Here is a 12,500-nt window from a genome sequence, read left to right as displayed (position 1 = left end):
ACTTAAACTATAAATAAGCAGACTTCAAAAATCTGAAACTCCATTTTAAAAAATTGACTGGGAAGATTTCTTAGAACACATCACAATGTTATGAAACCTTTCTCATTAAGTATAATAGTTTGCGCAATAAATGGATACCTTGTAGTAAAAATTTAATTTGCAAATTCATGCATCCTGGATCAATTATGGAATCTTATTGCAAAAAATAAACATTTACAGATTTTAGTCCAGCAAACCAGATTCAAATTGTATTAGTTCTCAATAAGTATATAAACAGGTTCGTAATCTAATTAAAATTAAAAAATCTAATTAAAAAGTGCACAAACAATGTATCAGAAACTATGAAAATACATAGCTCATAACAATTCCAAGAAACTGCTATATAGCTACATAAAATCAAAGCAAAAAATAAAAAAGCAAATCAAGGCAATGCAGGATTTAAGTGGCAACATTGTTACTTCAGGTCCAGAGATAAGTTATATTTTAAATTCATAATTTAAATCTTTTTTTGTTAAAGAAGATCTCATTTCTCCGATGCTGGAATTAAGGAATCAAACCACCAGTTTAGTTTTTGAGACCCAGGTTTATTTAAATAAAGTAATCTTAAGTCTCAGTAAACTCTACCAATATAAAGCTCCAGGTGTAGATGATGTGCACCCATAGGTTCTTAAAGAATGTGCAATAGCATACTCTCTCACAAAAATATTACATAGCTCACTTCAAGAAGGTTCTGTCCCCAATGCTTGAAAAAATGCTAACTTCATGCTCTTGCACAAAACCGATCAAATAAATCCAGTCAAATATCGTCCAGTTTTGCTCAGTCTGTACCGTGCAAAGTCTTGGACTTTGCAAGGTACAGACTTTGCACCACTTTTGTTCATTCTTTATATAAACAATTTACCATCAGTTATCAATTACTTCCGTTGTAAGTTGTATGTGGATGAATACAAAATTATTGCTCAAATTAAAGATGCTTCAATGACAAGCTGCAGCTAGATTTAAAATAGTCTGAAAAAATTGCATCTAAAGCTAATAACATCTTAGGATGGATGATAAATTCATTTATTAGTAGAGACAACAAACTATGGAAGAAATTATACAGAGTTTATATCAGACCGCATATATAATTTGCAACTCCAGTATGTAATAATTATTCAAAATCAGCAGCAAAGCGGATTAAACATTTTCAGAAAAAAGCTACAAAAGGACCTCACAGTCTAAAACAATTCCGCTATATATATATATAATATACATATATAAAATATCCAGCTGATTAAAGAAAATAGAACTAAAAAATATGCTTTTGAATTTTCATTAAATTTGCTTTAAGAATATAATTTCAATTGAAAAAAAATTTCCTTTTTTCAAAGAAGCTTGCAAGAATTTGGTCTAAAGCATTTTTAAAAAATTAACTACTTTTAAGGACCCCAATGACTAGCACCTTTTAGGGTCCTCAAAAACATAAATTATTCCATAAACATTGTGTATGACTAAAAAAAAAGACAAACTTTTGTTAAATAAAACTTTTTTCCCGTGCAAGTTACAAAATATTTACCCTTTGAACAGCACGCTTTTCAATTTTCTCCAAAACTGTAGCAGCCATATTATCATATTTTGAAACTCTCAAAACATCAGCATCATTTGTCATTCGATTTTGACTGAATTCAAACTAAAAATTTAATAACTAAAACCATGTAATAAACAATTTCAAAACACAAGTAATCTTAGAACATATTATTCAGCATTATGTGTGTGTGTGTGTGTGTGTATGTATATATGAATATATGAATATATATATATATATATATATATATATATATATATATATATATATATATATATATATATATATATATAAATAAAAATTAGTAAAAACACTTATCTAATTTTCTTCAACAAGTTATTTTGCCATCAGTAGGCTCATCAGGAAGTTCATCAATAAACATCAATAAAACCAATTCATGATGAGCCTACTGATGACGGAAAAATTGTTGAAGAAAATTAGATAAGTGTTTTTACTAATTTATTATTGCTCTTTTCTTTAAGAACATTGAGCACTCAACATCTTTTTTATCAATAGTATTCTTAAACAATTAAAAAATGAACTAGTTTTATTGAAATTATCAAAAAGTATTATTTATAACATTTATTGACATTTTAAATAAAATTAGTTCATTTATTAAAAAATCATTAGAAGTAATTTGTAACTTTATGTAAAAGTTTTTTTATGATAAGGCAATATGATAAGGCAATATGATAAGGCAAATCAAAAAATTATTGCAGAGTTGTTTGGTGTAACACAAATACAGATATCAAAATGACTTAAAAAAAACAAACCAATTATTGAAGACACTGGGTCCTCCTATTGCAAATTATTTTTGAAGGGAAGACTTTCGACAGTTCATTGTGTTGAAATGTAAGAAGTTATTTTTAATGAACTTTTATAGGCCAAATTTTTGACCAGTAGAAGCACAACAAAAGCTAGTCATCATTTTTAAAACAAAAACTCGAGTCAAAAATATTTACATTTACTTCCAAACAAATGCTTGGTTAGACCAAAACATTTGTAAGTGCTTGTGTGATGCAACACTTTGGTCATTTAAAATAAGAAAAAACTGAATGATTTGTTATATAGCTGGACAAATAAAATAATGCAGGTGCCTGATGTTTAGACTGCTTTGGTTTTGTCTTCAATTTTCTTCTTTCAACAAACTTTCAATAATTATTATCAGTAAACGACTGAGTTTTGTTTGAGTTAAAATTCATTTTAAGAATAAGATTTGTTTATCAAGACTAAGGTATATTGTTGTGTCATCAGCAAGTAGAGCTACTTTGGTAAGATTGTCAGCAAGATTATCTATATAGATGAGAAACAACACAGGATCAGGAACGAAAGATATTGGTATCCAAGAAGTTACTGGAAATGAATAAGAGTGTTGTCCATCAAAAACAACTTTAATATTGCGGTTAAAAAGAAATGTTTTAATTTTAAAATTTTTTTCAGTTACACTTTATTATTAAGTTTATGGTAAAGACCAACATAGCCATTGCCTTACCAATATTATCCAATTCACAATGAAACATTTTTTTTATAACAATTTTACCCAATGCACAATGAATCATTTGTTTATAACAACTTTAGCCAATGCAAAATAAAACTTTTCTTTTATAACAACTTTATCCAAATTAAAAATTTCTTTTATAACAGTTTTTTAATTCAGCAGTAGAACAAGAGGATTGAAATTTGTTTTGATTGTCAGAGAATAAGTTGTTTGACCCAATTAAGATATTAAAAGATTGTTATGTACATATATATATATATATATATATATATATATATATATATATATATATATATATATATATATATATATACATATATATATATATATATATATACATACATATATATATATATATATATATATATATATATATATATATATATATATATATATATATATATATATATATATATATATATACATATACACACACATACATATAGAATACAACAAAAATAAAATATTGTATATACTACAAAACCTTATTTGAGTCAATAAATTTGAATTGTGTGATTTGAAATTCTTGTTCAAACTTTGATCCTAATTTGTAGTATAAATCAGCAATATCCAATGATTCAATATATTTATCTGTTACATCATTCGGACTGTCAATATTTACTTCTTCGCTGTATTTCTCTGTGGTACACTCAACACGATAGACAGGCTAAATTATAAATTAAAAAACACTTAAGAACTACTTAACGCAGCAAAAAGATTTATATTTATATTTCATTAGAGTTAAAAAAAATATTTAAAAACAGTATCAAAATAAAATTAAATAAATCTAGAACTAAAAAACCTCAATTTTACGAATAGCAGTTGCAGATTTACTGCAAGCTTTATCTTGATCTTTTGAAACTACAACTTCACCAGCTATATCACAAGTGGCTAATAAATCCAGACGATTGTTATAAGAACAATTCTAAAATAAAAGTAGTTAAAACTTGAATTTTACATTACATTTAGTGAAAGTAAATTGTTAAATAATAACACACACACACACATATATATAAACAGCAAAAACATTCTCATTACACTACAACAGAAATAAAGAGGAAGGCCCATCAAGCATCCTAGACATTATAATCATCAAAGAATCTGACCCCATAGATGACCTGTATTGAAGAAACACTCCCTGATTTGATGTGCTTTCAACATAAATTAGAAGACACTGTGTGTTCCAAATTATGTCATTATAGTAGTACCTAGTATTGCATCAGTTCATCCAAGTTTACAAATCAAAACTTACAAACACAAGACATGCATGTGGCAATATGCACTGTACATTTTTTTTTATATGTATATGACATTTTAAACATAATTTATGTTTTATATAAATACCAGCAGCTTGAATTAAAAACAATATTTTACAACAAGAGATCTACTTTTGTGACCAGGTCTAAAAATGAGACTTTTTGCAAACCTGGCCCCGGCAAAATTATAAGATTTAGCAGGGTTGGTAGTCGGGGCTTGTAAAAAATTTATAATACTTTATATATTATAAACTTATGCATGCATTTAATATTTATTAAATACTGGCATATATTTTTATATATTTTTTAAACAAGATTGAAAGCAACCACTATAAGTTATGAGTTATTAGAAAATAGAGGATAGGGTTAAAGAGCAAGAAAATGGTTAACTGAAGACTTAAAGTTGTTAAAGTGGTAGGTTGTATAAGTCAGCAGAAAAATAAAGATATGTGAGAGTTATGAGGTTTTTAAATTAAGAAACTTACATCTGAGATAAAACCCAAAATTTAGTAAAGTGAAAATAAAATAGCATAACATCAGACAGGACCTTTTTACATTGGCTTTTTGCAATAATAAAAAGATATTTGTTTTTAAGAGAGATATTTTTGTAAAAAAAGATTTAAAAAATGATTACAGTTTAATAAAGCAACTGTTCAAGATGGAAAAATGTGGAGTAGAATGAGACTTGACATAAAGCTGAAGAAAAGGGATAAAAGCTTCCAAATCTGCTTAGATCTAGGAAGTAAGATGCGTATTTATGCATACATAATGTAGATATATATGGATATAAACATGTATGTTTATTTCCATATTTATTTAGATGCTGGCATACAATATCCTTGCATATTTATATAAACTTTAGTATTAATATGGTGTAGTATTTACAAAAAAAAAGATAATGATCAAATGGATACGTACTATGACAACGAAAAAAGGAGCCATAATCTTAGACAGAGATTATAAAAAAACCTTGTATAGAATGTTTTTCAGAGAAGATTAAAGTAATTTGGGTATCAATATGTAGAGAGGTAGCAGCTTCAGAAGAAAATGCTAGTGGTAAAAGTAAGAAAACTTAGAGAGAGTTTGTTACATATTGTACAAATGAGCTTTAGTTAAGGAAAGAAGATGCTTGAGATGTTTATATTAGCAAAACAGCATAAAAGGGGACTAAAGCTTGATGATGATAATGATGACTATGATGATCATGTTGATCATGATGATATACTAGTATAAATGCATATATATATAAAAGTATATATTAGGGGTACCTAGTCAGTGCTCAGTTTCTCCACATTCACCCTTAGGTGCTTTTAACCATGGTTTGATCTTTCTAAAACTATTATCTCATTCTTCTTCATCATCAGAATCCCCCTATCATTTTACCTTAAAGCTGACTGGGACTCTTTCTGTGATTTTCTTCGTGATGGCCCTTAGGTAGAAATCTTTCATCTTCTTGCTGACAAATGTGCTTTTTATGTAACTTCTTGGATTCAGGCTGGTATGGAATCTTTTATTACCTCTCAACAATTCCAAGTCTCACTTTTATCCATAGCCTCACTTTTATCCATAGCTTTCCTCTCATTGTGCTGCTGTAATTTCCAATTGTAACCATTACTTTCATATCTATCAGTAAAACAATTCTCCAAAAAATAGAGGTCTGTTTACTATTGCTAGAAACCATTGTAAAAAGGTTTTGTCTAATGCCAAAGCCCTCTATTCTCAGGTCACAAAACCTTGTATTTTATTTCAAAAATTAGGCTCTCATGACTTCTGGAAAATCTTTAACAGTATCTATAATAAGGGCAAATCTGTTATTCTATATGGTTCAGATTTGTCACCTCACCTAAAGATAAAGCTAAATTCTTTGCTAAGAACTTTTCACCAACCTTATCTCTTGATTTCACTAATTACATCTTACCTGATATAGTTGACAAACAGGTCGATCCATTACTTGACGCTCGTATCACTTCAGCTTCTGTATCTAAAGTGATTTCCTGCTTAAACTCTTCTACAGCTTGTAGTCCAGACAACATACCTGTTATAGTTCTGCAAAAGTGTTCTCCGGAGCTGTTATCTATACTTTCAAAACTATCTAATAAGTGTTTATTATTAGAGTCTTGTTTTCCGGCCTGCTGGAAAGCAGCACCTGTTATCCATATTTTCAAAAATTCTGGAGAGCAATCTGACTCATCTAACTACTGTCCCATTAGTCTTCTTACTATCATAGGCAAGGTTTTGGAGCCTTTAATTAACAAACACTTAATCTCTCATCAACAAACACTTAATCTCTCTAATTTCAGTATTCTAATTTTACTGTTGATTTTACTGTTAACAGTAATAACTGATAGATTTTATCGTGCATTAGATAGATGTGGAGAGGTTTTCAACATTTCTAAAGCTTTTAATAAAATTTGGCATTTTGGTCTTCTCCATAAGCTCTCTTCTTACAGTGTATCGGGTAACATCTTTAAGATTATTGAATCTTTTCTTATAAATCGTAGTATAAAAGTTGTCCTTGATGGTCAGCACTCTTCTTCATTTCCTGTAACTTCAAGGGTTCCTCAAGGATCTATCCTTGACCCTGTACTTTTTTAAATTTACATTAACAATCTACCAAAAACTCTTATATCTAAGGTGGCATTGTTCACTGATGATAATATCATTTAATCTTGTCTTGATAAGAAGTCAACACTCTCTAATTGCTTGGGGAGTGTGTGTGTAAGTGTGTGTGTGTGTGTGTGTGTGTGTGTGTGTGTGTGTGTGTTGGGGAAGAAGGGCACATTTGAGCTTGAAAAAGATTTCATTTCTGCAACAGCACGAGGCTCTCAGTGGCTGGTGAACTTTAACTCAGATAAAACTCAATTTTTTTTCCTCTTTATCTTCTAGGATTAACTCTTACCTCCAATATTCCTCGGAAACCATATACCAAAATATTCCAAAACCATTATTATGGTGTGGCAATAAAGAAAAACAACTTAAATATGCAAAACAACACAAAGATTGGGCCCAGGGAATGTTTAATCGGGTTCTGTACACCGATGAGTCCAAATTCGAAATTTTTGGAAGGAAAGGATGCCAATATGTTTGAAGAAGAATTGAAGAAGCCTATCAGCCCGAGTGTTTAAACCCTACTATTAAACACAGAGGAGGCTCTTTACAAGTTTGGGGCTGTTTATCTTCATCTGGAGTAGGTGATTTGATCAAAATTGAAGGCCAATTACCAGGGAACGTTATGTGGATATCCTAAGGCATTATCCGGAATGAGACTAATAGGTCATAATTTTATTCTGCAGCAGGACAATGACCCAAAACATTGTTCCCGAGTAGTAAAAAATTATTTAAATGAAATGGCAGAGGAAGGTGTACTGGAATTGATGACCTGGACAGAAAGAAGGTTGATGAACATGCTCACCAAAATGCTGAAGAATGTTTTGTAGAACTTCAAAGAGAATGGCACAACATACCCCAGGATTTTATGACTATGAATCTATTCCCAGGCGAATATTGGCTGGGATTGAGGCAAAAGGGGGACATAGTAATTATTAAGAGTTTTTAATGAAGTTTGACATTATAAAATGTTGTTCCATATTTTGTGTGAAATACATGTGTTTTAATAAGTTTATAATTTAGAACTACAAACTTAAATATTAGAGAAGAATTCTCCGGGACTTTTTGAAAAAATGTAAGTGGTCTAAAACTTATTCACAGTACTGTATATATATATATATATATATATACATACATACATATATATACATATATATATATATATATATATATATATATATATATATATATATATATATATATATATATATATATATATATATATATATATATATACATATATATATATATATATATATATATATATATATATATATATATATATATATATATATATATATATATATATATATATATATATATATATATATATAGATGTAAAAAATGCAGATAAAAAAGATAAATTATGAATAAATAATTTTTGAATCATTAGATGAAACTGGTTTGGGTATGGGATACCTTAAATCAGAAAAACTCCAACTAATGCAGTAACACTAACATAATCCAACGGCATAAATATTTTAAATTCAAATTTTCATATATTATTTACAGTAGAACTTTGTTTTACAGGTGCCAACATTTATATCATATTATATAAATTAAATATATGATTTCATCACTACTATACTAAATTATTTCATCACTACATACTAAATTATTGCTTTTTATTTGTTTAAATATATTTTTTTTAATTATGTACAAAACTATTTTGCACTTTTGCCAAACTGATAACTATTCAAATATATACATTAATAACTCAAAATTTTTTAATTTTCCTGGAAATTAAATAACGGGTGACAACTAAAAAACGAGACTAGATTTAAAGACACATATGAAGACCACAATGGAAAAAACGGCAGAGTCACATTTTTATAATTTTTCAGTTATGGCCCTTGGGTAATAAAGCATTGAAAAATGCTTCTTTTAAGCCAAGTTTCAAATGAAAAAACCGACATAGTCTATGGTAAAATGGAATAAGAAAATATGGTATACAATGGAAAAAACAGCAGTGTCCACCAGTGACAAGGAAAGAAAAGGCAGGGTCCATATAATAACGTTATATGTGACTCTGCCATTTTGATTTCCATTGTGATCTTCATATATTTAATTATTTCATAATTATTATTTGCTACACTTAATGGCTTTTTTATTTTAAATTAATACTTTTTGAGCACGTAAACACCTATGCCTCCGCCTTTTTTATTGCTTCCTCATGGTTGGCTAATTAGTTTGTAATTTGCCAAACTATAATTAGAATTCAACTCTAGAGGACATTCTGAATCATGCCAAATCTCTGACAGAGATATGACATCGAACGTGTAATTTATAATAGATAGAAATTCTTTAAACTTTTCAAAATTTTGCCGCATGCTTCTTATGTTTAAGTGTAATATAGAAAGTAAATTTAAATCTTTTTTGATTTTAAATTCATAAGGATCAAAATAGGGTGTTTTTATTAACCTCATTTGAGTTCCAGTACACAAGCTCATTTGAGTAACCAGTACACAAAGAATCTATACTAAAACAAAATGGCTGACTACGATGCTACACCTATTGTTACAGACAAGCCAAAAAAGAGAAAGAAAAATGGCAGTAAGAAAGACATAGCAAAGAAACAGAGGTTGTCATCTCATGTAACTGGCCCTGACTGTAAATGTATAAGACTTAAATGCTTTCAAACAGTCAAAGAAGAGAATAGAGCCTTGCTCCTCGAGTCATTCAATGCATTACCAACAAAGGATGCTCAGGTGAGTTCTTCTTTTAAGTTTTAAATTAAACTCTTTAAATATAGTTCTAGACTATTTTTTTATTTATAATACTAGCTCTAGATTTAGGTCTAGACCTAGATTCATAATTTTAATGCACCTGTTATTCCACCATGAACATGTTGATTAAATAAGACAAAGAGTTTCTCATTCTCATTTTCATTCAAATTTAGTTAGGTCTAGAATAGCTAGACCTGTACATCTGAATCATAACCATGGTAGACATCTGGTTGTATTACTGTGTTATGATACCCAAGGCTGGTATTGTATGTTTAATAGGCATTTTTAACTTAGTTTTTTAGTGGGGTGGACCCAATATCACAGTTCATTGTTCTATTTGAACGCAGCATACCAACAAGCCTAGACGTCTATCTAATAAAAAAAAACTTCTTTATAAAATCGATAATTCCATTATGTTCAACTATCTATAGACAATTCTTGATAAAATCGATCATTCTATTATGTTCAACTTTCTGAGTAGGTCCTAGCACAAAGCAGTGAAATTTAATAATTCTAACAAAGTAGGTAGGCTTTTATATTTTTAAATTTTATAAAAATGCTTGTGTTTCCAAAGATGTGTGACCGGTTGCATTAATAATCTTATATTGCTTCTTTTTACAGGATTCCTATCTTGCTTCACTGATCACAGTCGCGGAGATTAGCCGAAAAAGACCTCGAAAGGAAGAGCCTAAAAGTGCAAACAGTCACAGCTATCACTATAAAGTATTCCTGAAGAGTACAGATGATGTTGACCCAGATTCATTTGCCTATGTTTGCTTTCAAGCCTTCATCTCCATCTTTGGAATTAAGAAAGGGAGACTTGAGACTATCAAGAGAAGTCTTGCTACTACAGGTAATTTATACTATTAGCAATAGTTTTTTGTTTCAGTTTGTGGAATAAAAAAGCTATTTTTTCTTATCATAGTTAATGTAAAAAAAATGCACATTTTTCTATAATCCTTTCTTGTCTATATATTAATATTTTTCAATATTTAAAAAGAAATGTTGAAATTCATAAAGAGTGCTGTTATTCTCTGAACATGTATTTTTATAACTTTTTTTTAATCTTTTTTTAATTTTTTTTACTCACCCCAGGCCTGCCTCCTGTTGATGGACGAGGAAAGCATGGCAGTCATCACAAAATATCTGATGAACTGCAGCAGAGAATAAGAGACCACATCTCTTCGTTTAGGGGTCGGCAGTCTCATTACTCACAAAAGAAGACGAGACGGCTGTACCTGCCAGAAGAACTCAGCATCTCCAAGATGTTTGATTTATATCAAGAGAAGTGGCCAGGAGACAGTTTAGTGTATGAGTCATACAGGCTTATATTCAACAACGATTTTAACATTGGCTTTGGGTACCCAAGAACCGACACTTGCTCAGCCTGCGACCAGTTCTTGGCAAAAATAGAAATTGCTACAAAGACTCTTGAATCAGACCCAACAAATGAAGTCCTCATAAGGGACCTAAAGCAGTTAAAATTTCAAAAAGATCTCCACCAGCGAAAGGCTGACACATTCTACTGGAGAAAAAGAGACGCTAAGCGAAGGGCCAAGATTACACCTCATTATGAGGCCTTTACGTTTGACTACCAAAAAAATGTCAACCTACCCAACAAGTCCACCAATGACTTTTACTACAACAGAAAGCTCACATACCAATCATTTAACATTCACCAACTGTCAACTGATGATGTTTTTCTTTACTGCTATGATGAGACTATTGCTAGGAAAGGTTCAGATGAGGTGGCTTCTTTCCTGTATGACCACATCACAACCAAGGTCAGCGAAGAGGTTACTCACCTTGAACTATTCTGCGATTCCTGCTCAGGACAGAATAAGAACTTTACCCTGATTCGGTTTTTAGATTATATGGTGCACCATAGAAAAAGGTTTACCTCAGTGACAGTGACATTCCCTGAGCGCGGACATTCTTATATGGAGTGTGACAGGGACATGGGTCCAGTAAATACAAAGTCTAGTGCTAGTGTTCCAGAAGACTGGATAAAAATATTTAGTGAAGCACGAAAACATCCTACACCATTTAACGTGACTGATGTTAAACAGGATCTGGTCAAAAACTTCTCCGGCTTTCTAAGGCCATTGTATAAGAAAGGCTGCCCGTTCCCCACGCGCCCCATTCGGGAAATGGTTTTTAACAAGGATGAAGGTCCAGGGACCGTTTGTCACAGAGACTCATGGAACGGTATTTTCTTGAAAACAAACATCATTGTTCCAACGAGAAAAAACAATTTTTCAGTATGCACAGCAGTGCCAGTAGCTTTGTATGAAGACAGACTGGCTATATCAGCTGCAAAGTACAAAGACCTCCAAGTCCTCAAAAAATTTACCACCAATGAGGCATTCTATGATGCTCTGCCGTATGACGATAAAGTTGAAGATGAGGGTCAAGACCAGTGAATGTTCATGCATTTTTTATTTTTTTATTTGTTTAAAATAAAAAAATTTTAAAATTTAATGGTTTTATATAGTTATTTCTTATGTGTTACAATAGAAAAACAGGCAAAGTCCTAATCAACGGAAAAAACACCAATCTGAACACATTTTGAAAAAACAAAATTTTCCATGAGCTAACATGATTTTCAGAATATTTATTTGTTAAAATTTGATGCTTAAATGGATGACCTTCCCTTAAAAATTAAAAGAATTGACAGTTTCTCACATAATTTGTAATAAAAAGGTTTCAAACCTTTAATTTAGGTTTTCTCAAAATGTGAAAAATGTGACTCTGCTGTTTTTTCCATTGTGCTCTTCATATCTCTTTAAAGAAATAAGATTTTAAAAATAGGAAAATTGTTTTAGAAGGTATTTTTATTCTAGTTTTTA

The 12,500-nt window shown here is 30.1% G+C and overlaps 1 protein-coding gene across 1 annotated transcript in view; it reads right to left on the bottom strand.

Annotated features, from left to right (window-relative positions):
- LOC100200373 (uncharacterized) overlaps positions 1–12,500 on the bottom strand; it is an 81,945-nt gene that overhangs the window by 2,642 nt on the left and 66,803 nt on the right. The window contains exons 25-27 of the mRNA XM_065812489.1: positions 3,865–3,987; positions 3,547–3,729; positions 1,556–1,669 (exon numbers count right to left, since the gene is read on the bottom strand). Of these exons, the coding sequence (XP_065668561.1) occupies positions 1,556–1,669; positions 3,547–3,729; positions 3,865–3,987 (420 nt within the window). The remainder of the gene's footprint in view (positions 1–1,555; positions 1,670–3,546; positions 3,730–3,864; positions 3,988–12,500) is intronic.

The sequence above is a fragment of the Hydra vulgaris genome, chromosome 12 (assembly GCF_038396675.1).
Source record: "Hydra vulgaris chromosome 12, alternate assembly HydraT2T_AEP".
NCBI lineage: Eukaryota > Metazoa > Cnidaria > Hydrozoa > Anthoathecata > Hydridae > Hydra > Hydra vulgaris.
Note: the sequence above shows the minus strand (reverse complement) of the source record. Positions and strands in the feature narration are given on the sequence as shown.